Here is a 26,799-nt window from a genome sequence, read left to right as displayed (position 1 = left end):
TGAATCTTGTTTGGGTGTACATGTCGTTCGTTTCAAAGTTGAACATTCCAACAACCTTAAAACGTAGGTTTCCTAGCAATCATGGTTCTTCCAACATCTGTAAAGGCAAATATCATCAAAATTAAAAGCAATGAAATTAAAATAAATAATAAAATTAGCAATGTTGAGGAAAATGGAGATCTAGAGGGTGTGTTGGGTGGAGAGTGGTGATCACTATTTGGTATCAATTGAGTTGAAAAATATCGATTGTCTGAGTTATTCAACATTCTTTGAGATTTTCTATTGGTTACAGAGGATGATTTGGAAATAGTGGATGAGGACTCACTAAACAATGGCTGTTCTCCTTCACACTGTATATCATTGTCATTCAATCCATGAATTTCAGTCAAATTTACATTCATTAATTTTGATACTAAATGTGTTAATTGATTCTTATCCTTTTCTAGTTCTTTAGTCAATCGTGTCTCCATTTTGATAATTTCTTGTTTCGTTTCATCCAATTTATGTCTCATTTCCATCATTTCTTCATGAATGTTTTGATTTCCCTTAATTTCAGATTCTAATAATTCTTTCATCATTTGATGCGTAGAACCAATTGTAGTTAATTTATCGAATATTTTCTGAAGACTGTCATTGTTATTCAATACGGTTGTTGTTGTATTTAATTCACTCATTAAACCATTCATACTTTGTCGATATGAAAGGCTATTTCCATTCGTGGATCCACTTGAAATAAATCCTTGAACAGCACTTCTCGGAGTTAAATTCGATGAATTTTTAAATAATTTCGGAATGGGTGAGGGAATGGAAATGGCAGGAGATGTGGGAGTGCTGGAGTTGTTGTTGGAAGAGGTCGAGCTAGGAAGTTGTGATGTTGTGGCAGAGGAGGTAGTGGCGCTTGTTTGTATGATGGTCATGTCCACTCGAGTGTTTGTATCACCCAAGGACAACGAAGAAGAAGAAGGTTGTGTGCCTGTATCAGAAGAAGAAGAAGAAGCTTCGGAACAATTGCATTCTTGTTGTGCTATCATTTTTTTTACTTGATAGTAGTAACTCTTTTCAGAATGATGTTTGATGAGTGTTTGTAAGGTTTTGAACATCAAAAGGGTTCAGCAAAGACTTTCGAAAATATGTTAAACACACCTCTCAGTAAGTTTTGTCCAACCTGAATCAATGATTGAACTTCCATGTGTGTGTGTACACAAATACATCACCATTCTATTTATTCTTCTTGACGACTTGTTGTTTAATTTTACCAAAAATAGAGATTCCTTGTTTGTCAAACATTTCCAATTCAATTTCATCTCCAAATTTCATGAATGGTGTTTTAAATTCACCAGTTTCAATTTTTTCAATCATTCTCTTCTCTGCAATACATGATGATCCACGAGATTGATCTTCATTACTCACTGTACCTGATCCAATAATAGTACCAGCAGTAAGAGCACGTGTTTGAGTCACATGTTGAATTAAATCATAAAAGGAAAAGAACATTTCTGGTCCTGCATTTGGATTTCCAAATAATTTTCCATTCAAATGAGAAATTAAATCACCATGACAACGACCATCTTTCCATAAATCTGATTGTTGTAATTCATCCAATGTAACTGCAAAAGGAGAGAAGGAAGTGGAAGGCTTACTCACAAAAAATCCAAATTGTTTCTCCAATTCTTTTGGAATGAGATTTCTCAATGAAACATCATTACAAATCATGACTAATTTGATGTATTTGTGTGCTTCTTCTTTGGTAGTACCCATTGGAACATCACCAGTAATGACTGCTACTTCACCTTCAAAATCAATACCATAATCTTCGGAAAAGTGTTCAATGGGAGAGTTTGGACCCAAGAAGGTACCACTACCACCTTGATAGACTAATGGATCTGTGCGGAGAGTTTCTGGAAGAGGAGCATTACGAGCCTTTCGGACCAATACAATATGATTGATATAGGCACTTCCATCAATCCATTCATAGGCACGAGGAAGAGGTGCCATAAATTGAGTCTTGCTCGTAATTTCATGTTGTTGTTTGAAATCCAATTCAGAATATAATTTTTCAATGCGAGGATACAAATCATCCCACGAGTCCATTAATTGTTGCAAGGTGGTACAAATCTCTTGCGGAACATATTCAAAGTGGGTACCTTCTCGATTGACCATGACAAGTCTACCATCACGGGTTTGATTTTGGAGAGTTGCGAATTTGACCATTGGTGCGTGTGAGAGAGAAGAGGTACGATTGGATTTTTTTAAAATGATTCGCCTGAATGTGGTGCCTCGATAAAATTTGTTATTCAGTGGTATTGTATCAAGGTTGGATGGTGATGTCCACATTTTGTGATACACTACTTCATGTATGCAGAACGAAGTTGCTATTGAGAAGTTCGTTCCAAGCTTCTTAGCCTTTTGCTATTTCTAATCTATGGTCAGTCTTTGAGTTCAGCTAGACAACCATCACTTTTGATTTTGTTGACTCTAATGATCTGCATCAACACTCTTCAAGATTTCAATCGAGTTTGTCCTAATTCTGCATCGTACTCTGTGGAGCATATTGAACATATCATGATAAAGTCCACGAAATGTACGTAGGCGTGAGTCACATAATACCACTAGTTACATGTACTGTATCAGCCGTACTCTCAGAGCCTTTTATTCTACTTCTTGCTGTCGACCTATTCAGTAGTGATTGCTAGTCTCAGAAAGGTCGGCTCGACTTGACCTCCATATTCTCTTTTCAAAAACAATCTCTTCACTACTAATGAATGTTTCGTGTAAATGGGTCGTTGAGGTTCTAACACGGATTTTGTTAAGAATTGTAATCCTAAAATGAAATCATCCAACTCCTTATCATGATTAGATATTTCAAAACAATACACTCCATGAACGGTAACCATTGAAAAACATCTCCATGGTACAAATTGTAATAGTGAAATATTATGGTCTTGTTGTAATGAATTTCTCTTTAAAGTATGATTGGTAGTCGTTGTTGTGTGAGGATTGAATTTTGTAAATTGTTGTTGTAATTGTTGTTGTTGTTGTTGGTATTGATATAATTCATCTTTAAATGTCTTTGAATAGGGTCCATATACAATCCATTTCAAATCCTTGTAAATATTAATTTTAACACTCTTTTTGAATAATTGAGCCTTTCTAGAAATGGTTAAAATCTTTGAATCTCTATCTAATTTGATTAATCTTTTAGATTTTTTAAAATTCTTCTTTTTCATGTCATAAACATGTTGAAAACATTCAATTCCCTTCTTTAAAGAAAATAATCGTGTTGGTTCACCTTTGAGTAATAAACGAGAAGGTGTCATGGTGGAAGGTGTTGTTGTTACATTCAGCAAGGAAGGAGTGTGAAAGACAGGACTTGATTGAGAATTTCTTAAATAGTAGTATGGAGTGGTATTGTTCGTCTTGGTATTTCTTGGTGTAATGTTGGGAGAATCATTGAGGTCATATTCTTCGGATGTACAGCTCGTAGTATTTGTTTCATCTAAAAAACTCTGAATGATATCATGTTCTTCCTCATGTACAATCATTGGATTCTCAGAATGAGTCATTAACGTTAGCTGTTGATTGAAATGTTGGTGATCATTGTTTGATTGAGTAGTATCATGGTTCTTGGTCCTTTCATCATCCAACTGTATGGTTTCTCCAATAATTTCTGTTGAGTGATGAAAAGGAGAATTCATTCTATCATCCTTATGTGTAGTCATGTTGTTGTTGTTGTTGGAAGACATGATATCATCATGATTTTCTTCATGAGACAACTCGTGTTGAATTTCTTCTTCATGTTGTGATAATTCGTGTTGAATTTCTTCATATTCTTCTAGTATTGGTTCTTTTACAATCTCTGATGAATGTTCAACACCAACAACATCATGATATAATGATTTTGTCATTTCCTCTTCCAATTGTTTTAAAATATCCAAAGTACTAGTACTAGTAGCAGTAGTAGGATCAGTGATCGTATTCAGTAATGATAGTGCATCATGCACTGGATTCATTTCTTCTTGTTCATCATTTTGAAACACAGAAGAAGAGTCATCATTTTGATCTTGATTCACTCCATCCAATGTATGTAGTCCAACATGCTGATGATCATTTAAGGTTTCCATAGAACTGAAATCTAAATCATCAAAATTCAAAGAGGATATGAGTGAGGATGTATTCGATGGTAGTAATAATGTATTCGATGGTGGTGGTGTATCATCATTAATTACTCTGAAGGGTGGACTTGGTGGAGCTCTGATGGGTGTGTGCCCAATCCTTGTATTCTTCAAGTCATCAAGAAGTGAATGGTTTTGTTCATCATCATTCAACAAGTCATCATCATCATGTAAATCATCATTCTCCAGTGTATGATGAGGATAGTGATGCTCTTCTTCTTCACGATTGTAACACCATTGATCATGCATGATGGAATATTCATTGAACGTTCTCGAATCTGAGAGTTTCACTACAAGAGGATCCTCTTCATTCATGATCACACGAGGACTTGTATTATAGGACATGGTAAATGGTGGTACATTGAATAACATGGGTATATTCTTATAATTCTTTTCATGCGCCATCATTATGGTGGTCATGTGAGAGGACCCAAAGTCATTCATTGTATCATCATCATCATCTTCAGCAACGACAGTGAGAGTAATATCACTCGAAACATCACTTTGAGTCTCTTCACTATTACTACTATTACTACTACTCGATTCATCATGAACATGACTGTTATGATGAAGTAGAGTAGATTCACTTTTTGAATGCATGACATGGTCTTCAAATGTAGAGAAATGTGAGGAAGAAGGTTGATTTGAAGGTGTGCAGTGTTTCATGAAATCAGTCAGTTCAAGTGATGGAATCTGTTGAAGATCTGTGTTCACTATTGGTAATTTCTTATCATGATCTTTCATTTCTTGATTCTTTTCATTCTTTCCTTGTTCTTTCGAGTGAAACACGCTTGTTTCATGACTGTTGGTGTTAAAAATATTCTTTTTTTCTTGTTGTTTCTTCTTAATATCATAGAGGAAATGAATAAGAGATGAATTTGGTTTTCTCATACTCGTTGGTTGTTCAAGCTTACTTCCATATCTATCGTATGATTGAAGATCATGTTGAGAATTGGGAGAAAACTCAATGACTAGTAAATGATGATTCGAAGTGTTTCGAACCATGTCAGGAGGATGGTTTTGAGATATATTCATGTGGTTCATCTTGTGTGAACAAGAAATATCAATCGTGGTTGGTGTAGATCCAACCATATGAGTATTTCTTGTTTTGTTTTGACTCACAGATGGTTTCGAATGATTTGATTGATTCATTCCATCGTCATTGTTAGGAATAATCGATAGATTATGTTGTACTTGTTGTTGTGGTGGTGTCATGTTCTGTTCACCACCACCACCACCATCATCATTATTCATTATTCGATGAGTTTTTGTCTTGTTGTTCGAATTGAAATTTCTTGTATGATTCATGGTTCGATCTTTTGGAAGTATATTTAAAACGATGGGGTGTGTGGAGTTAGTAGAATCCTTATTCGATACTATTGGATTGGTGTCCACATGCTTGTTCAGTGATAATGTCTTTTCCTTGGATTTGTGAATATTCTTTGACTTGTTTTGTAATGTCGTCGACGTGGTGTTCAAAGTTTCATGAGCAATGGTATTCTCACTCAGTGTGTGATCATCATTACTACGAGTCCTATTCTTCTTACCATTGACACGAGAGTCATTCGAGTGAATATTACTTGTAGAATTATGAATACTCTTTTGGTGTGTTATGGTGGTCGTTGGGTGATTCATGTCATGCCTTTCATGATGAGTCTTACTTTCATCATCGTCATGGGTGGTAGCAAGTAAAAGGTTATGACTGTCATGATCACCACCAATAGTACTACTACTGTTACGACTACTACTACTATTGCTATGACCCTTGATATTCACATCTACACGATTCATACCATCACCACCACCACTACTCGTCTTTGGTTGAATCAACAAAGACCTTTGGGATATCAAATTTTTAACTGGTGAATTATTCAAAGAATCCAATTTCTGTTTCTTTTCAATTAATTTTGCTTCAATTTCTTCAATTTCCTTTTGAATTAATTCTTCATCCATGGTGATGATTGGTGGTACTCTTTGATCTTTGACGAATTCATCAAAAATAGGACAAGATACACTGCTACCATGATTCAATGTTTCAATCATGTTATTAGCACCATCACTGCTATCCATACTAAGAGTAGATCCTTTCAATTCATCTCTCAAATCATCTAAATCTTCTAATAATGAATCATCTGTAAATTGATCACTTTGTGTGCTAGTGTTGAGAATTTTCATGAGCATGGCATTGGATGTCGTAGTTTCATTATTGTTCAAATCAATATCCTTGTTGCTCACGATCAATGGTTCATCTTCTTCCTGTGATGGTGGTGTTATGCGTTCAGTCGGATCTGTATGCGAGCATTCTTGTTGTGGATTGGAGAGTTGTTTCTTTGCATTTTTAACAGAAGTGGAGTCTTTCTCGAGACGAATTGGTTCTGAAGATACTCCTCCTTGAACCAATTCTTGTCGTACCAAATCCAAGTATTCTTCGTCTTGAATGTTATCTTCCAATGTTACTGATAAATGTTTAATTCTGTGAGTACTTGAAAATGTTTGAGATCCAATAAAAGTTAAACTCAAATATCTCAACACTAAATGCTCTGGAAATGAAATGGTGTCTGGTAGGAGCATTGAGGATTCACCTTTCTTTGATAATTCCAAATGATGATCAAAGATCCAATCTTCAGTTAACACTTTAAAACCAAAATTTGGATGATGTGAAGTGGAAACAACACACTTTCTTGGTCTTCCTTTCTGAGAGGAGTAGACTGAAATTCGAACCACTTTTTCGCATGGTGATATATTCTTTTTCAATGAGGAAATGCTTTTAAGTTCCAAAATGCATGATGAGTGGTCTGTTTTAGAAATGTTTGAAATCCACATTAAACTTGTTTTGGTGATTTTCACCACATCCTTAATATATTGTTCAGTGATGATTTTGTAACAATTGGATCCAGTTGCACTCACAACTCCCTTAATGATATGAATCATGTCCATTTGAATTGGATGAGATGAAAGGGATGAATGATGAAAGGCTTCGCTTGTGTCTCTGATCGAGCCAGATTTAACGTTGTTTGATGAATCTGCAATAGTATGATCCATTCTTAAATTCCTGGTTGATGTAATTGGAGATTTGTTCTTTAATTTGTTGTTCGATTTAAGATATTGTTTCTCAATTTCTTTTAGTAAATCTTCATTGAGAAGAGATTCAATATCGTCCGATTGAAAATTAGAAATTGCTAACGTGGATATTGGTCTTGGCTCAGGAGGAAGAGGCTCTTCATCTTCGGACTCGTCATGATGAATGTTTGCCTTTAACCTCAAAGCCTCATCTTCGCTGCTGTGCCACTTGTTGTTGTTGTTGTAGCCTTAAAATCGTACATTGGCATTTTTTGATGGCGCTTTTTTAAATTCGCTCTACAATTCTCCATGCTCTCTCGATTCGAGGTGGACGGTAGTCATTCCAAGTCACCCAAGTTGTCATCAAACCATACACAACTCGTCAATACATGTGTCTGAACTTGCATTCCAATATTTATTTCACCGTTGAGAGCAATTTTGGATGTAATAAATGTCCAATTTAATTTCATAAATCGCTCTTCGTTCCTTGGAAGAATATCAAATCTATCAAAATTACATGTCTTCATTCCAACTTATTTTTTGGTAATTCTAGGTCGGAACTGGCTCAGCTCTAACTCACACGCTGATCAAATTTGATTTCGTGTTACTGATCAGTTTTACTCTTTGACTGTCATCCATGTAGGTTGGTTGGTTGGTTATATGATTCAGACAAACAGACAGACTCGAAGCACACAAACATCAAAAAAACCAATTACTAGTATCCTCACTTGCATGACCACAAAGAACCAAACAAAGAACAATCTTTCCTTTGAGGATTACATTCAAGAACAACGAGTGAACGAGTTTTCGCTTCAAGTGATTGATGTTCGATCTCAACACGATTTTGAACAAGCACCCATCGTGTTGAAACATTGCATTAATTTACCATATTCCACTTTGGATACAAATTTAAGACTGTTAGATCATCATAAACCAGTGTATGTGGTGTGTCAACAAGGTTGTGAGGATTCAGCATCTACACATGCATGTTCCATTCTCTCAAAACATGGATTTCAATGTACATGCATTGAAGGAGGTTTCAATGAAATTAACAAACGACTTTCAAGTTCTGATTCGAATACGAATATGACGATGAAGAAGGATCAGGATACTTTGATTCCATTCGTGCTGGAAAACAGAGACTCTCATCCATCGTGGCCTCTTGAAAGACAAGCTCGATTTACCTCGGGTTTTCTAACTCTTTCTGGTTTGTTAGGGTATTCCCTGAGTAGGAACAAATTGTTTCTATTAGGAAGTAGCTCCTTAGCTGCTGGTGCTGTCTTTTCAGCCCTAACAGATAGTTGTGGTTTAGCAAAAGTTCTGAAAATGATGCCTTGGAACAAGAACAATTATCGTTGGTTGTAAAACCTACGTCAACTAGACAAAAGAATAATAAAGAGAAAGCAGAAAGAACTATGATCTTCAACAAAACAATCTTTAGAGAAAAATGAAAGAAGGTTCTTGGAAAAGAGGTGGCCTAAGTCTACAAACGTCAACAAATCTGAAAACACTCATCAAGGAAGAATTCAGTATTTACTTAACTTTATATCACTATCTTCACTAAACACTTCCGAAGAAGGTTGTAGTAACGTATAGGTACGAAATGATCCGATATACTTACAGTACAACCTTTCTACCAAGACAAACAAATGTGGTTGAATGTTGGTTAATATGTAGATCAGAAGATCCACGATAAATATCGTAGATTAGCTGTTACACTGTTAACTGAGTATGTTATTTGAAATGCTAGTTGAACGATGAATACTTATCATTGTGATTATATTGAACACAACTAATTTATTAACAATGTACCGATTCATCAGCCCCTAATATGTTAGCTATCATTATTCGTAGATCATGTAGAATAATACTGTATACCCATTAACAGATTATATACTTGGTATGTATTCTTAATCCACAATCTTTTCGGTCATGACAACAATATAATGTTGCTTTGAGTCTCGTGGTAGATAATACCTGTTTTATGTGACTTCAAACAATCATTGAATAGATAATATTTCAAGAGTAATATACAATCGTTACAAAACACTTCTGTTGTTCAAATAACAGAATAACGTAAAATAATTATATTATGAGAGCAATGCTTACGTTCGTGAATGCTTATACTGGAGGAGTGTTCAAAATCCTTCCTCTCAACGCTCCTCTCGATGCAAAGACGACTTTGTCATCGTTTTCATCATTTCTTGAATTGGCTCTTGTCTGAGCTTCTTGGGAGATGGAGTGTCAACCTTCATGATTACAAGTTGAAACATGCATTTTGCAAGTTTATTATAAATTCCAAATGCGCAACAACTGCACGAATAACATTATGAACCACACCACCAAGCAACACCACCAAGTAACACCCAAACTGAACCATAATATCTACTCATAATCAAAGAATGAATCTCCAATAAATTCACGCAACAATGAATCACTTGGAATGGAAGCAGCTGGAATGGCATGGAAATAACGTAAAAAGGCTAACAATTCTCGTGCCGAGTTGTAATGTGGACTCTTTGGACTGACTGCACTCAACAATGGTTTAGCATAAACTTTCAATACAGAATATTCATAATCGAGAGAAGTATTAAACACTACATCTGCATTCTTCATGAAAGGAAACACATTTCGATGTTCTGCTTTACGCACTGCAGGCCACATGTCCAACGTGGAAGTGACTGAATGTCCTCTGAAATTAAAATCTCGAACCATTCTTCTCAATAGTCGTGTCGTATTGTTACTAATGAAATTCACTTCATCCAAATTCAATTGAGTGAGTGGTGCAAGGAATATCTTGAATTTGTTTTCATTTGGAATCTTTGGAGTTAATTTATCATTCAAACAATGAATACCTTCCATTAATAGGACTTGTCCAGGTTGACATTTGATTTTACGACCAATGTCTTTGGGTACTCCCTTCTTGAAATCAAAGATTGGAGACATGACCTCTTCACCCTTAATCAATGATTCTAAATGTTCATTCAACAAGTCAATTCTCAAGGCATCAATGGTTTCAAAATCATAATTTCCATTTTCATCCAATGGACACTCCTTATTAGGCTTGTAATAATCATCCACAGAAATGGTCACTGGTTTGATACCTAAAATTTCCAATTGAATGGAGAGTTTTTTAGCGAACTAGGTCATGTTCAAAAATGATTGGTTGTTCAAAATAACATGTTGAATCATCCATGATCATTGTACATGGTAAACATATATAGTAGGTAATTTCACCAATGTAAAAATATATAGTAGGTAATTTCACCAATGTATGAGATGGATCATCCAAGGGTTATATTCATATTGGACGATCCAATTTGGGTCATTCCAAAAAAAATTATAATTCAAGTTACAACAAAAACACCTCCCGCCCAATCATCACCTACGTACCGTAGTTTTACCTGAACTGGATGGTCCTGCCGCCAAAATCAATTTGACTTTATCACGTCTCGAATAAATATCCAATGCAATCTTGACAATCTTTTGATCATGCAATGCATGATTCAATGCCATAAACCATTTAATGGTATTATTATTCACGTGTTGATTCAAATCACCCACACATCTCGTATTGGTAATTTTACCCCAATTATTATATTCTGAATACAAGTTCGCCAATGTTTCATCATTAAATTCTAATCCCAAATCATAAGGTTCAGCAGGAAATTGTAATTTAAATCCATGATTGAATTTCTCCAATGTAAAACAATCATGAAGAAAACTTGTTCTTGCCACCAATGTTCTGTGATGTAAATCAAAATATTGTTCAGCAATACCATCACAATAATCAATGGGAACAGCAGGATCATTGTTGGCAGAGATGAGAGATGCCGTGTAAGGTCTTTTTACAACCTTTTCAAAGAATTCCATTGCAGTTTCATAGGAAACATAACGAGTGAGAATGGGAAGATCTCGATTCACAAGATCTTTCATTTTGTGTTCAATTTTAGCTAATTGTTCAGTAGTGACATTGGTATCTTCCACACAGCTGTGAGGGAAGTGTCATTACGAATGATGAATGGATAGGTGTCATTACGAATGATATAGTCAATGGGATTTAATGAATGATATAGTCAATGATGAGGGGATTTAATGAGTGGATAGTCATAATGAATGATATAGTCAATGATGAAGGAATTTTCATGTAAATGATGAATGGGTAGAGTAGTACCATACCCAAATGAATATCATAACAAGTCAATGATGGAAATCTACTTAACACCACACAACCACTCCAGTACTACTTACCACATATAACCATTTCTCAAAGAATGTTCAACAGTCATTGAAAATTCAGGAAATTCCAAATGAGTAGCCAATCCAACAAGAAATACTAAACTACGTCTCAAAATGGCATGACCATCCACACTATCTCTCAAAATAGGTTTAACTTTGACTTGAGTAAAAGAAATCACTTCATTCAATGAAGTAATCAAATTATTGACTTCCAATGCATAAATATCAGTTTTGATATGCATATGTTTCTTTAATAATACTGCAATATCAAAACATTTGACTGGACATGGAAAGACATGAATACTCTTATCGGGAAATTCAACATCCACAGTTTGAGAGAGCCAATGTTGAGAAGGTCTTCTCATTTCACTTTCATTATGAACAGAAAGAAAGGTGGTATCGGATTGAGAGGGAGTGGACATGTTGAGTCTTGTTGATAGTGCAATCAATCGATCGAAATGGATGGATTGGATGGATTGGTGGTAATAATAGGGTGTGCTAGGATGCCGTCGAGAGTTTTTTGATATTTTTTTTTGTATGTTGTTTGATAATGATTGGTGTCAATGAAAAATTTCCTGAAAAGGATCCATTGTATCAAAATACCTTGAAAAGGAGAGATTTTCAAGTGGATTCAGGTATTGACTTTAAAGAGTCACAAGCGTTATAAAAGGATGGTTTCAGTAAGTAGTAGTAGCACCTTACTGATCTCTCACGTTACGATCATGATCTATCTATACACATATACACACTCACTTTACACGATCATGATCTATCTACACACATACACACACATTCACTCATTTACTTGATAAAAGTATAAACAAAAATAAATGCCAAGAATACTCCACCAATAGCATTTCCAATTCCAGCAGGAATGACATTCCATATCAATGAATCCCACCATTGAATCTCTTCAGAAATGTAATAAATTTCAGGTGTAATGGTGGTCATGTTGGAAATGGTTTCCATACCAAATAATTCTTTCCAAATGAAAATGTGTGAAAAATAACCTTTTTTGAATGATCATTTGGTATTTCAAATTCATATGTTGATGGTATGATTGAATATGAGGATATACATTTAAACAATGGTCTTCTACATACCGAGATTTGCAGGTGCATGTTGAACTCCTAAAGCAGCAAATGCAATGATAGGAAATGAAAGTGCAATAATCTTGCCCACAATTGTTCTATTGTTGAATATTATTATTTATATTGAAAATATTTGGAGTATTATTATTGTTATTCATACATTTGATTCAATCATTCAACATTCCCAATTCATGAATACAATGAAAAATGTACAATATTGATTCAACTTACGTTGATGAACTACATAATAAAGTTGCTACTCCAATCATGAAATTAGCAATCATTCCAGATAACAGACATGAAAACCATCCATTCACACCTCTCACAGAAAAGGTATGAACTTTCTTATAGGTTGTACTTGCAAGAAATTGAATCATGGAAATATTGTCATACCAAACAAAACTACCATTCAAAATGGCACTCATCAATACTAGTATTGAGAGAGCAGGAATGATCATTTGGAATTTTCATCATTTGTTTTACAACATGGAATCATAGTTCCCAAAATGGTCAATAAAAAATAATAAAAAATAATTTCGATACAACATGGAATTCCCAAAATGGTCAATAAAAAATAATTTCAAGGTTCAATATATATTGAATTCATTTCAAAAATATTAATATTATTCTACTGCTCATAAAAACACAATAGAACCTCATACACTTACCTGTTCCTAATACATTTCCAATAATAGCAATACCCCATAATCGAAGTGAATAGAGTACTGTCATTAATTTGATACTCTTATGTGAGATTCTTCTAATTTTGACATGCATGTGATTTTTACAACATGTAAAGATAGCCTTATACAACCAATAAATGGATCTTCGAATAATTCCAATGAGATCACTTTTAAATAAATGAACACTCACTGAAATATTCACTTCAGTAAAGAGAATGGAACGACTGAATATAATCATTGTAAATGCACCAACAAAGGCTATTCCTATTAATAATTTTTGTAAAGCCTTACTTGAGAGATCACTTGAAATGAGACCACTTGTGAGTGTTCCAATGGCTACATAGACTCCACCCATTAAGGATAATATAAATAATCGAAACCATGAATAGGTATGAAGAACACTATCACAATGTTCATCAATGGCAGTAATTAATTCTAATTGAGTTCGATATTGATTGTCTCTTTTTTTATCACTTCGACGAAGTAAATGTTGTTCAAAACTGAGATATTTATCAATGAGAATATTGGAATGGTGTTCTTGGTTGTGTTCTTGTTGATGAATGTCATGATCATGTGGTGATGTATCTTGTTGTTGTTGTTCGGAACATGTTGATTCTTTGGGAATGAGCAAGACCATATTGTGAGTGTCGTCATGATGATGATGATCGTCTTCATAATGATGATGATCTTCATGAGGATTGGATTCTACCAATGTTGTTCTTGTTGCAGCATTATGATCTGAGATTGAGCTCAATGATGAAGGAAAGGTCGTTGTCGTCATAGTTGGTGGTTGTGCTTTTCGATTCGTGAGATGTTGTTGTTGTCCTCTCCAATGATGATGCTGATGATTCCTATTCGTACTTTGCAACACATTGTTTTCATCCAAAGAGTAATGAACATGTTGATGATGACCATCCAAAGCACTTGATAAAGAATTGAAAGAGGATGATGAAGGTAAGGTAGAGAGTGGTTCATTGTTGTTGTTATTAGGTCTAGACCTGATATGAGATGGATCATGATCCTGTGGTTGACGTGGATGATGATATCGATGATGATGATTCAAAGGATATTCATCAAACTCAACAAGAGTATCTGCTGCAAATTCATCTTGTATCACGTCGTCGACATTTCCTTGACTGAGCACACGTCTGATATCAGCATGTTGGGAGTGATGATGATGAGAGGGTGGTTGATGTTGTTGTTGGTGCTGAAGAGAAGGTTGTTGACCCGAGGTAGAGGATACTGAAGAGGGTGGTGTCAAATTGTTGGTACTGTTTTCTCGGGACGCAAAAGGAGTGGCACTCAACATTTTTTCGCGTTTTCGTGGTCGAACAGTATTGGAATCAACAGCAGCTAACCACAAGGACTATTGGACGAATGGCACATGGTGAAAAAACTAAAAACGATACTGGTCCTCACCCGACGGGTATAAGGCTGACAGTATGGACCAATACAGGACTACTTTTTAAGGTTTGTTGTGATGAAGTGTGTGGTGTTTTGAATGATGCACGGCCTCTCTCCTTGTCCAATTCATCCACCATTGAACAATGTTCTGAAATTTCCATCCTCATAGCCAGAGGAACTACAATTGCATAATTGTACATTCAGGGAAATTGTTCAAAAAACACCGAATATTTCCTGTCAGCCACTTTAGCCGGTAAGAGGCAAACCTCGAAAGACGCGAGAGGAGGAGCTGATTCAGCTCTGAAAAAAGTGTCGTGTTTTCGAAAAACCTCTGAATTGAATTCGGCACCATCAACATTGTTTTTTCTTCTCCGAGATTTCGTGACATTTGCCAAAAACCCACACATCTCGATCAGCCTTTTTTGAAACTCGTTAGTACAAAGGCTTCATCATCCCTTGTTCTTCCACCGCACATGCAAAATTTCAAACAAGAAAAAATTGATGCGAATAATCATGTTTCATCATCATCACCCTCATTATCACCCTCATTATCACCCTCATCCCGTCATGACAAGCTTCAATCTGTTACCAGCAGCAGTGGTAGTAAACCCTCGCATTTTGAAATTTATTCAACGATAGTATTGGAATATAAAGATCATTGTTCCATAAGGAATCAAACATGTTTCGGAAGATCCAATCCTCCATACATGGGAGAAGCAACTAATATTCATTTATTTCCATCATCATCATCATGTACTCAACTCTCCCATGTATCCAACATTGAATCTCAAATTTGTAAATCCTCTCAAAGAATTAAGGCAATCTCTCATGGAGAATATCATTCGTTTTATATCTATGAAAATGGTCAAGCCTATGGAATTGGTGATAATTCCAAATATCAATTAAGTATTCGTCCATTCACTTTATCCAATGTCAATCATTTGAGACGAGTTCAATTGCCAAACTATTATCAAGGTCATGGACCCAATGCACAAAATAATTGTTGTAACCACCAGAATCAGCACCAACACCAACACCAGCACCACCACTCCACTCAACCACTGATTCAAAGGATATCCTCCAAATATGATCATACTCTATTCCTCACTTTGGATGGAAAGTTGTATTCATGTGGTTGTAATAATCAACATGGTCAATTAGGTAATGGAACGTTCATGTCCTCTCATGTTCCTTATCCTATCATGTTGGATAAGAGATGTAACAATATATATACTACTAATACTACTACTACTTTTATTGGCCATAGAGATACCACTAATAATGGTGTTACCTTTCAAGTGACTCTTATTGCGACAGGAAAAGAACATTCGTTATGGGTGGCTGAGAGTTCAACACAAAGTATCTTGTATGGATGTGGATCGAATCGATTTTCACAACTTTCCAAAAAGAGTTGTGGTGGTTTCCTTCATTCGACATTGACTAGTACTACCCAACCAATAGAAATCATGACACTCACTCATGATACTTTTCCCTCAATGAATTCACACACAATGCACACCAACAACACAATTCCCTCCTCAAAAATTAAGAAAATAGATTGTGGTCATTTTCACAATGCTGTGCTATGTCAAAATGGTGACTTGTACATGTTTGGAAGGAATGACAAGTGTCAATGCTTCCTTTCCAATGATCATGTTGAAAGAAGAATGCATTCTGTTGTTGTGTCGCCAATGGCATCCTCCCATCCTACCTGTACACATAGATCTATTTCAACAAATCAAGTCATTTCAGAACCTCGAGTAGTACTTTCACAAATTGAGGATGTGAGTTGTGGAGAAGACTTCACAGCTGCACTCTCTCATTCATACTTGTACATGACCAAGAATTCAAGTTCAAAATTTATGACCATTGTACCATTAACAAGTCTCTACAAGTTGCATGATCAAGTGGTATGTGGATTAGGAACACTTTCACATCATAGAACAGTCCTATTATTGAAGAGAATTGAAGAGAGTCTTGTTCACAAAGAATTACATGTCAAGATATTAAATGAAGAAGGTCAATGGATTCAATCATGGAAATATGAAGGTGGAAATAGAATGACAATGAGCGATCATTCAATGATGAATTTAGAACCATATAGAGATTCTGTATTGAAAAAGAGAAAGGTAAATTATGAAGAATTGAAGGATGATTTTAACAGGGAACTTGTTTTTCAACCCAAACACGACCTTCATTGTCAATGTGGTGCATGTTTTACTACCAAGGTCATGTTGAGTTGCGGAAAAGACTCAATGACGATCCTCATTGAACAATATTGTCATTATATTTACAGGGCGTACTGTAACCATCAACTATGTGACATTTCCTTTCAAACTTGTACTTGAGTTTAGAAGGGTCCTTTCATTGTACAACACATGGAAGTGCTGGCATAAGAACGAGTGCACTATTCAAAAAGTAAAATTACCTGAAAGAACAATTCGCTTGCATTAACATTTTAAGAAGTATCATTTGAGTAAAGCTCGAATAAAAAATGTTTCTTTCTCATCCCTTCCGTTGCACTATTGAGAATTAGTATTAAAATATTTATATGAAAATGTTTTTAAGAGCCATGTGTTTACTTGCAGCGCTCATGTGCTGCTCCTTTAATATTTCAGGTGACGAAATGTTTACTTCAGTTTCGTTTATGCATCATCAACCTTCGCCGCAGGAAACAATCAAAGACGAAGATCGAAACGAAAAGGAATTACTTAAAAAAGATGAAATGAATTTAATATCACGAACGCAAAGTTCCGCTGTCTAATTTATTCATACAGTCATACATCATTAAATCTTTCAAAGTAGCAGGAATGTGTTTGAATTAAGGATTGACTGACTTCTTTTCTCCTTTCTCATCTCTTTCATTAACTTCCTCTTGTGTTTTTCCATATCTTGGCCTTTCATCCAATTCATGAATGACGGTTCTCAAATCCTCACTCGAGTATTCGGGCTGTGTCTTGGAAATGGCATCTCCTACATCACCACATCCACCTGTGAACATGACATTTTGAACCAATCCTGAATCATAGGAACTCACAAACGGAATGTGTGGAAACATTTGTGGATCTGTTTTGCTAAAGGGTAATTGATCCTGTTTATCGTGTTCTTGAATGGCTTTCAAATCTGTGGAATAGTCATGGATGTAACGGGGAGGTGGATTGGGTGGTTCTTGTTGTTGTGTGGTCGAGGGATGTTGTTCTGTGAATGTTTGTTGTTGTTGTTGTTGCATTCTAACTGTGTGAGTCAATTTATTGTGATGCAGTCGATGTGTGGTGTGATAAGAACTTGACCATTTAAAGAGAGTTACCATTCATGTATTTGGGTGAAAATTTCTTCGAAAATTTTGGGACCATTCAGGAAATATTATTTTCAGTAAGCTGCTTCGACTACCATGCATGATAATTATACCACCCTCTCTTCACAAACTCTCATTTTGATTTATTGGAATCATTCATAATCATTCACTACAAAGTCTTGACTTGAACCATATAACGAATTCTCACTTGATCCACATTATACACAATATATTCATTGTAATGCAGTGGGAAGTTCCAATAACGATTAGCATTAGTCTTTTCCACAGGTTTTGGTGTATCCACAACAGGTCCCAATGGAATGTGCACTCCATCGTACTGAACAAATGGCTGCTCAGAATTGGGTCCTCTCGCACCAACACCCATGGTGGAATCGAAACCACTCTTTGCTTCTTCCATATATTCAGATTCATAGGTACGATATGGATTTCCAATCAATACTTCGCACAATAAGAGTAAGGCTTGTCCCTCACTCACGTCTGATCGACAATAACCCAAACTCTTTCCAAACATGTCTGCACAGTAAATTCCTTTACCAAACATGTAACCAGAGACTGGCGCTTCTTTTGGCGCAATTAATAGACCCTTAGAGAGAATGGATAAAAAGTTCGTGACTGGACTTCCATGCCATAATAACATGCGATGAATATTCTTTCCTTTTGATTTTTGATTGGATAAGAATTGATCGAATCGATCGGATTCACCTTGTCGATTCACTCTAAAAATGTTCATAATCTTGACAGAAGATCCTCCAGTTTGATCCATATATCTATTAATAACCGAGAATTCTTCATCCGTCTTGGCGAGTGGTGCAAGTTGAGCACCCAATGCATGATAGGTATAATCCAGTGGATTCATAGTCTTGATATTCAATTGAGAAGCTAATAATATTCTTGCTGCAGTTCTCAATTCAATTAAATCTTCCAATGATTTCATTTTAGAAACAACATCTGATTCACTTTCAAGAGATTCAATGGGACAATTGACACATCCATGATGAGGAATGAGTGAATAGAATTCATTGGATAAATCTGCTAACTTTCCTAAAATGACAAGTAATTCAGAAGGAGGCATGGTTGGATTAGCATCTCTATCCTTAATGGTTTGTAAAATTGTGGTTAATACTTCATAACCCTTCTTCAATCTCTCCTTTGATAATTGACCCAATGAAAAGTATTCATCACTAATACCTAATCGAGTCAAATCTTTTCTTAAAATGGTAATATCACAAACCACTTTCATCAATTCATAGATGGGTTCAGGAAGAGTGGATGAAGCAGCTTTGGATAAATCAATAGGTTGTAATGGATCTTTAACCTTTCTCTTACTAACATCTACAATCTTGTACTTTTTAGTCTTTTCTTCAAATTCTTTACCCCATTCATTTCCTGTTTTGGATTTGAAAATCTTTTTAAATTCAGCAATTGCTTCATCCTTATCTTGGAATGGAGTCGTTTGGAACATACCAGTCTCACCCACTCGACCATATCGATTGAAGAGAACATACAAATTTTGACCAACGTTATGACCAATTTGAAGAATATAAAAATTATTGTAACCATTGGTTCCATACTTGACATCGGTCTTGTTCAATACAGCATGGAAATATCGAGCCTCTCCATTCAAAGTAGCAGCAGTGCTTTGTGAATCTTCATCCGTTAGAGAATCATCTTGTAATACTTGACAATTCTTCAAGGCACAATTTTTATCCATTTTTGGAATTCTTTCCTTCTTTTCTTCTTCAGTCTCTTCTCGATTTGCTTCATTCTCTTCAAAGATTCTCAATGCTTCACTTGCATCACTCTCAAAGGATACATTTTGATGTGGTACTGGGAATGTAGACATGTATTCAATCAATGATTTGATTTCATTTTGAGCTTGTTGTTCCAATTCCGTGTTGGAAGAATGACTCTTTCCTAATAATAATTTCGTATAAATACCATTGGTTTGTCGATACGAGTAATAGAGTGGTGATTTAGAATCCTTATCTTGAACATGAATATCTGCTTTAGCCTTCATCAATGACTCAACCAATGATACATTTTGATGATATCCAAACAAATTAATTCCAACAGCATAATGGAGTGGAGTTCTCTCATCCATATCTTTTGAATTGACATTGATACCTTTTTGAGCATCATTCAATAAAATATTCACACATTCATTATCAGTCTGAAGTACGGCATGATGAAGAGGTGTTCTCTTGAGAGGAACATCTTGTAAATTCACATTGATGGATTGAGATTGACACAATTGTTGGACCACTCTTCGATCACGAAGACATACTGCAAAGTGTAATGCACTTCTTCCATATTTAGTCTCTTGAATGTTGGGATTGGCATGATGAGCTAATAAATCTTTGACTATGGTTTGCACTGGAGAAGGAGAAGAATACATCACTCCCAAAGTGGTCGTTTCACTTGAATTCTTACAAGCATGAATCAATGCACTTCTCTTATATTTGGTATCTAATGTATTTGGTAGTGCACCATGTTTCAATAATAATGATACAATTTGATCATTTCTATTCTTACAAGCATAATGGAGTGGTGTTCTTCCTTTACAGGTATCTACTAAATTCACATTGACATGTCTTCTCAATAACATTTTAGTAATAGTGACACTCCATGTCATGTTCCATTCTGAATGATATCCACAATGACGAGCAACGAGATGCATCACATTTTGTCCATCACTATTGAGATCATGAATGAGTAAATCATTTCGAGTCTTTCGAATTAATTTTTGTACAAGTCCATATTGTTTGGTATCCAATGCATCACTAATGACTTGAGTGGGTTTGATGTTAGGTTCTTGCATGATGAGATAGGCAAGTCCCATAAAGGATTTCGAGAGAGCATATTTGAACATGGTCATGGAAGGTAATGCTTCACTTGCTACTTTTTCATGAATGGCATGATAGGAGAGGTTATTTTCAGCAGCTTGATCTTCTTCTTCTTCGAATGATGAATCAGAGTCAAATTGTGGTTGTTCTTCTTCTTCTTCTTCTTCTTGTTCACTTTCATCCTCATCTTCATCCTCGTCATCTTCATCATAACGTTTCAAAGAGGAAGACCGCACACCCAAAAGATGACTCTTCTTCTTTTTCTTTCCTTCTTCTACTAAGGCTCGTCTTTTTTGTTCACGAATGGTCAATGGATCTACAGAACCAGAGTAAATGGGTGCATGAACATCTCCTCCCTTATTGATCAAAGTCACTACAAAATCAACCTTTGAAGATAATAATGCCAAATTGGTCACTGTATTACCATCTTCATCTTTACGATTCAATTCAGCACCTCTTTGAATTAAGAAAATACTACTAATGGTTGCACCTCTCAATGCAGCATAGTGAAGAGGAGATCGACTCATATGATCGACAATATCCATTTCTAATCCTTCAAAGTTACACATATCTGAAACTAATTCAATAGGATCATTGGAAGAAGAATAACTTCCATAAGAATAATAATTTTGACTACTACTGGTACCTTGATATGGAATATCTGTAAAAGCATAAAAGAATGGTGTTCTTCCATACGAATCACGACTATTCAATTCAGCTCCATGTTTCAACAAGTATTTCACAAGATGAATCGCATCATCACTGGATTTAGCAGCTTGTACTGCCAAATGAAGTGGAGTAATTCCTTTAAAATCTTTGGCATTCACATCCAATCGATACTTGTGACTCAAATAGACCTTAATCAATTCTGCATTTCGATACTTGACTGCAAAATGTAAAGGAGTATACGAAATGTATTGATTGGGTGGATAGTATTTGGTTCTCATCTTGTTTGTATTTGGATCCTTAATTTTGATCTTACTTGCTTCTGTAATGTGAACAATCTTTTCATGTTTCAATGAAGTTTTAGTGAGAGTGAGATACTTGTCCAAGAATTGTAAAAATAGACTCGTATTGGAACCTGTAGGTGTTTTTGGTTTCTTTCGTGCATAACCATAGGTATAGTCATAGGGTTCTCCATCACTGTCTAATTCAACTTCTTGTGTTGTTGTTGTTGTTGTGGTGGTGGTGGTGGTACTTGCAAAGGTAGTTGTAGTAGTAGTAGTACTTGCAAAGGGGGTGCTAGCACTTGTTCCAAATAGAGAGGATGAACCACCAACAACAGCAGTCGAGGATGAACCAAACATGAAACTACCACTTGTTGAAGAAATAGCAGCAGCAGTTGAGGATGAACCAAAAGTGAAACCACCACTACCACTAGTATTGGAAAGGAATGAAGCATCTGTTGCTGCTCCTTCTTCCTCTTCTTCTGAAGAAAGGTCACTCGGATTGGAAGATTCATCTTCCATTTCTTCATCAGAATTTTCATCTCGTCGAGATGGTTTCTTCTTCTTTTTAGATGTCTTCTTCTTCTTGGGTACAATCTCTTCATCTTCCATCATGTCATCTTCAGAATCTTCCATTTCTTCATCATCAGAATCATCATTCATCTTCTTGGATTTCTTTTTGGAAAGTTTCTTCTTTGTTTCCTTACCATGGTTCTCATCATCATGTTGACCAAAGAGAACATTGAATGGATTATTGGCTTCACTATTAGCAGCAGAAGGTGTTGGATAAGGAGTTGCTTCACCATCACTATCTTCAGCCAATTCATACATGTTTGAAGATTTCGAAAATTGTTCAATCATGGCCATGAGTGGAGTCTTACCAGTCGCATCAATAGTTTGAGCCATCTTGTAAAAGAGTTGTTCAGAATCTTTGATATCCGTTTCACTTGTTGTTGAATGGAAGGATTCATTATTATGATTGATGGTAGTTACAATATCATCATTGTGTTGTTGATCCACTTCATCATTCATCATGGACAAGGCATTTTCCTGATACACTCTCTTATGAGTGACCATATTTTCATAAATAATTCCAAAGAGTTTGTTCAAATCTCTATGATTCACTTGTTTCAATACCAAATGAAGAATATTCTCTTCATGTTTCTTACATCTCACTCGTGATCCTTGTTCCAATAAGAATTTAATCATGTTAATATTGGAATGATTAAAAGCTTTCATGAGAGGAGTTACTCCACTGGCATCAATCGAATCATAATGAAGACCATGTTTGATAAATAATTTAGCTAATTCAATATCATATTTGGTTCTAGATCCAGTAATGTAATGGAAGAGTGATTGCTTCTTGGCATCTGTAATGGTCAAATCAATTCGATCCTTTTTCGTTTCAATCAAATATTTGATTTGATTCACATTTTGATCATTCAAACGACTCATTAATTTGTGAATGAGAGTACATCCTTCTGAATCTTTCAAATTCAAATCTACACCTGCATCGTTGAGAATAAATTCAGTAATACCATAATGAGATTTCAACATGGAAATGTTCAATGGAGAATATTTCCATGAATTGAGTGCATGTAAATCACCACCAGCAACGAGTAATAATTTGACAATATCAAACCAACCATAAGCAACAGCATAATGCATGACACTGTTACCTGCTGAATCTTTGTGATTGGGATCAGCACCTTGTTTCAATAAATATCGACAAATTTCAAAATGACCATTCATGGCAGCGTACATGAGAAGAGATTTCTTTCGAGAACATAATTTTTCAATTTTGGCGCCTTGAATTGGTTCGAGTTGTAAAAAATGTGAATATTCGGATTCGAATTCATGATGTCCGTCCGCAGTATAGTTGCAGTGGTGTTTGTATGTACAATTTGATCATGATATTTGTGTTGGAGCAATATGACAACGCAAAAACACACACCGAATCAAAATAATAGTTAAATATAACAAATATATTCTCTCAAGTGAAGAAACTGAAATTCATCATCACTTACCTTTTTCAATCAATTTCTTCATGACATGTAAATGTCCTCTCTTACAAGCACTCATCAATGGAGTTTCTTTCAATTTAGCAGCAACATCCACTGAAACACCACACTCCACTAATTTCTCACATACATCTGCATGTCCATACCAAGAAGCCAAATGCAATGGAGTATATCCAAATTTATCCTTAATAGCTCCATACTTTTGATCTTTTGGACACAAGACTTCCACATTATGAGCATGTCCATATTTAGCAGCATAATGAAGAGCAGTTCTCTTTTGAGAATCCTTTTCAATAATATTAGCACCCTTTTCTAATAAATATTTGATATTATCAGGAGTAGAGGAACATGCAGCAAAGTGAAGTGGTCTCTTTTGAAAAGCATCTTGAACAGCAACTCCATCACTATTATTCTCAACCAATTCTTTGAGATATTTTGTGTTTGGATTAATAGCAGCAAAGTGAACTGGTGTAGCATCTTTGGCGAGAGCCTTCTTCACGACACTCACAGATTTGTATTCAGAGAAATTGGTAGTACCATCCAATTCCAATGATTCTACGTGGAGAAGATTCAATCCAAATCCATCTTGTGCTTGTAACTTTTTAGCTAAATGAATTGCAATTTTCAAATTACCAGATTGAACCGCATTGTAGATACCATCTTCACCAAAAATACCCAATCCTTTCTTAACAATGAGATAATCAATAGTATCTGTAGTGATATCAGGACATGAAAGACTTCTTTCCAATGCTTCAGAAAATCCATCATTCCATCTTGAGAAATTATAATGTTCAGAATCTTTAGCAAATGCAACATCAATACCTTCACGACCTCCTCTTGAGACATTGACACTACGAATAGCACGTCCAAAAGTTCTTTTTCCAACATGTCCAGTACTCATGGTTTCAATCGAGTGAGATTGTGAAACTCTACTTCTATATTTCGTTGCTTCTTCAAAGAGCATATCAAGAGCTTTTTGATCATTGGAACGAATGGCATAATCCCATACAGTCCAATCACAATCAACCGATCTCGAAATCCAAATATTATTGACATTCTTTTCATCTTCCAAGATCTTTTTAAGAAGTACATAATTTTTAGTGAGAATGGCACGGAAAATTTCCTTACTGGTTCTCACAGGAGAGACTTCTGTGTGCAAATCATCACTCATTTCAGTGAAGGCTTCATCTTTCATTTGGGAAATTCGATCGAGTACTTCTTCATCGGGAATTTCACGCATGCCAGGCTTGATCTTTTTCTTTTTAGTGGTGGACTTTTTAGTAGTCTTCTTCTTCTTCTTCTTCTTTTTAGAATCAGAGTGATCATGATCGTCCGATTCGTCGTCTTCATCCTTCTTCTTTCTCTTTTTTGAAGAAGACTTTTTCTTTTCCTTTTTCTTGGACGCTGTCTTTTTCTTTTCTCTCTTCTTGGAAGAAGACTTTTTTTTAGGCTTGGCATCCGAGTCGTCGGCTTCTTCCTCATCGTGCTCTTCCTCATCATCATCATGATGATCGCTTGCATCTTCCTCATCCGAAGATTCATGATCCTTCTTGCTCTTCTTCTTCTTCTTCAATTGTTGTCTCTTCTTGGCCAATTTTTCAGCTTTTTGTTTTCTCTTCATGGCAGCAATACTGATACGAGGAGCATGAGATAATTCTTCTTCCTCCTTGTTTTCAGATGTTGGGGCTTCAGCATCATCATCATCCTGAGCCATCATCGTGTCAGCACCTGATTCCTTCTCTAATTTACTTTGAATGGCATTATGAATGACACGTTTTGCTGTTTCTTTTGATTTTCTAGAAGGTCTACTGGAATCATCATTCTCATCATCGGCAGGGACGACCAAATCTGATTCATTCATGGAAGTATCCATTTCATTGGATGATGATGAGCTATGAGAAGCAGAAGCAGCAACAGTGGAACTAGCAGCAGAGGTAGTCGCTTCCTCTTCTTCGATTGCCAATGACTTCTTGGACTTTCTTGGCATGTTGTTGTTGTTGTTGATGAATCAATTTCAAACTAGTTTTGAAATGAGTGTATGTGTGTGTTGGGATAGGAAGGCGTGTGAAATCAGGAGTGAGTGGTATTGATCAAATTTGAAAAATGATGAATTCGATCAGTTCAATGAAAACTCTAGAGTTCTTTTACAACAAACAAATGGATGATAATTGTTGTGTAAAGAGAGAGATAATTGGGTGATGAAATACAAATTTAAATCGAAGAAATCAAAATGCGAACAACAATTTCTCAAATCGATTTTAAATTTTTTTTGATGATTTTTTGCTCTGCACCTAACAATGAACTTTTTAAATCTTTAACGGTTTTCCAGTTTTCGAGTGAATTCCATTGATTATTGGATTAGAAAAAAAGGACAATTTACTTTTGCAGTGTCACTACAAAGTTCGTCATTCCAAGATTCAACATTCTGATACAGTGTATTGAATCAAGCTCAAATAATAATAATATTACACCACAGAGAACCAGTGTTGGATCTAGGTCAGAGGAGAGTGTGTTATACATGACTCATCTCGGGACCAGGTCTCGGGAGTAGTATTTCCTGTGTCTATCGTTCGAGTGGTGCACATAAAAAAAATGTTGTCATCCAACTCTTCATCAGAATCATCATCATCTTCACCCACTCAAACTTATCGCACCTGGATCAAGAAAATTCAAGTTCCAATTGGTTGTACAATTCTTCAAATATTTGTATCCAATAATGAAACCATCTCTCTCAATCAACCTCTCTTTGAATATAAAGTATTTAATCCTCAAACGCAAAGCGATCGGGTCGGAGTGTTTTTATCAAGTATTTATAAGAATTTACAAACAAATACCATGTGTAAAGCAAGAATTGTGGAGATATCAACAAGTAGTAACAACAATTCTTCAAATTTGCCATTTCTAGTTCAAACCGAATCGGATCGAACGATTTTATTAATGGAATATGTCGATGAAAGTGTAAAAGAGAGTTCAACTTCCGATAATTTTGAACCAAAAAGTCCACTTTATACTCTATTGTAGAG

At 35.6% G+C, this 26,799-nt stretch overlaps 10 protein-coding genes across 10 annotated transcripts; 3 read left to right on the top strand and 7 right to left on the bottom strand.

The window, feature by feature from the left end:
* Window positions 1-56: 56 nt before the first annotated feature.
* C9374_010434 (uncharacterized protein) lies at window positions 57-1,031 on the bottom strand (the record flags this gene model as incomplete). Its single annotated transcript, XM_044685978.1, has 1 exon — window positions 57-1,031. One exon carries the CDS (start codon window positions 1,029-1,031, stop codon window positions 57-59), a length of 975 nt encoding a protein of 324 aa, XP_044543864.1.
* A 187-nt stretch (window positions 1,032-1,218) lies between these two features.
* On the bottom strand, window positions 1,219-2,334 carry C9374_010433 (uncharacterized protein; the record flags this gene model as incomplete). The annotated part of the gene is made up of 1 exon (XM_044685977.1): window positions 1,219-2,334. One exon carries the CDS (start codon window positions 2,332-2,334, stop codon window positions 1,219-1,221), a length of 1,116 nt encoding a protein of 371 aa, XP_044543863.1.
* Window positions 2,335-2,672: 338 nt separating this feature from the next.
* On the bottom strand, window positions 2,673-7,759 carry C9374_010432 (uncharacterized protein; the record flags this gene model as incomplete). Its single annotated transcript, XM_044685976.1, has 2 exons — window positions 2,673-7,480; window positions 7,585-7,759. The coding sequence occupies 2 exons, from the start codon at window positions 7,757-7,759 to the stop codon at window positions 2,673-2,675; spliced, it is 4,983 nt and encodes a 1,660-aa protein (XP_044543862.1).
* A 205-nt stretch (window positions 7,760-7,964) lies between these two features.
* On the top strand, window positions 7,965-8,597 carry C9374_010431 (uncharacterized protein; the record flags this gene model as incomplete). The annotated part of the gene is made up of 1 exon (XM_044685975.1): window positions 7,965-8,597. One exon carries the CDS (start codon window positions 7,965-7,967, stop codon window positions 8,595-8,597), a length of 633 nt encoding a protein of 210 aa, XP_044543861.1.
* Window positions 8,598-9,617: 1,020 nt separating this feature from the next.
* Window positions 9,618-11,893, bottom strand: C9374_010430 (uncharacterized protein; the record flags this gene model as incomplete). The annotated part of the gene is made up of 3 exons (XM_044685974.1): window positions 9,618-10,373; window positions 10,626-11,223; window positions 11,484-11,893. The coding sequence occupies 3 exons, from the start codon at window positions 11,891-11,893 to the stop codon at window positions 9,618-9,620; spliced, it is 1,764 nt and encodes a 587-aa protein (XP_044543860.1).
* Window positions 11,894-12,272: 379 nt separating this feature from the next.
* C9374_010429 (uncharacterized protein) lies at window positions 12,273-14,554 on the bottom strand (the record flags this gene model as incomplete). The annotated part of the gene is made up of 4 exons (XM_044685972.1): window positions 12,273-12,481; window positions 12,575-12,660; window positions 12,794-12,992; window positions 13,231-14,554. 4 exons carry the CDS (start codon window positions 14,552-14,554, stop codon window positions 12,273-12,275), a joined length of 1,818 nt encoding a protein of 605 aa, XP_044543859.1.
* Window positions 14,555-15,122: 568 nt separating this feature from the next.
* C9374_010428 (uncharacterized protein) lies at window positions 15,123-16,997 on the top strand (the record flags this gene model as incomplete). Its single annotated transcript, XM_044685971.1, has 1 exon — window positions 15,123-16,997. The coding sequence occupies one exon, from the start codon at window positions 15,123-15,125 to the stop codon at window positions 16,995-16,997; it is 1,875 nt and encodes a 624-aa protein (XP_044543858.1).
* A 473-nt stretch (window positions 16,998-17,470) lies between these two features.
* Window positions 17,471-17,878, bottom strand: C9374_010427 (uncharacterized protein; the record flags this gene model as incomplete). The annotated part of the gene is made up of 1 exon (XM_044685970.1): window positions 17,471-17,878. One exon carries the CDS (start codon window positions 17,876-17,878, stop codon window positions 17,471-17,473), a length of 408 nt encoding a protein of 135 aa, XP_044543857.1.
* Window positions 17,879-18,113: 235 nt separating this feature from the next.
* On the bottom strand, window positions 18,114-25,763 carry C9374_010426 (uncharacterized protein; the record flags this gene model as incomplete). The annotated part of the gene is made up of 2 exons (XM_044685969.1): window positions 18,114-23,563; window positions 23,783-25,763. The coding sequence occupies 2 exons, from the start codon at window positions 25,761-25,763 to the stop codon at window positions 18,114-18,116; spliced, it is 7,431 nt and encodes a 2,476-aa protein (XP_044543856.1).
* A 605-nt stretch (window positions 25,764-26,368) lies between these two features.
* Window positions 26,369-26,797, top strand: C9374_010425 (uncharacterized protein; the record flags this gene model as incomplete). Its single annotated transcript, XM_044685968.1, has 1 exon — window positions 26,369-26,797. One exon carries the CDS (start codon window positions 26,369-26,371, stop codon window positions 26,795-26,797), a length of 429 nt encoding a protein of 142 aa, XP_044543855.1.
* Between the last annotated feature and the right edge of the window lie 2 nt (window positions 26,798-26,799).

This window comes from Naegleria lovaniensis, assembly GCF_003324165.1.
Source record: "Naegleria lovaniensis strain ATCC 30569 chromosome Unknown tig043, whole genome shotgun sequence".
NCBI lineage: Eukaryota > Heterolobosea > Eutetramitea > Acrasida > Naegleriidae > Naegleria > Naegleria lovaniensis.
The sequence above is the reverse complement of the archived record's forward strand: the minus strand, read 5'-3'. Positions and strand labels throughout refer to the sequence as shown.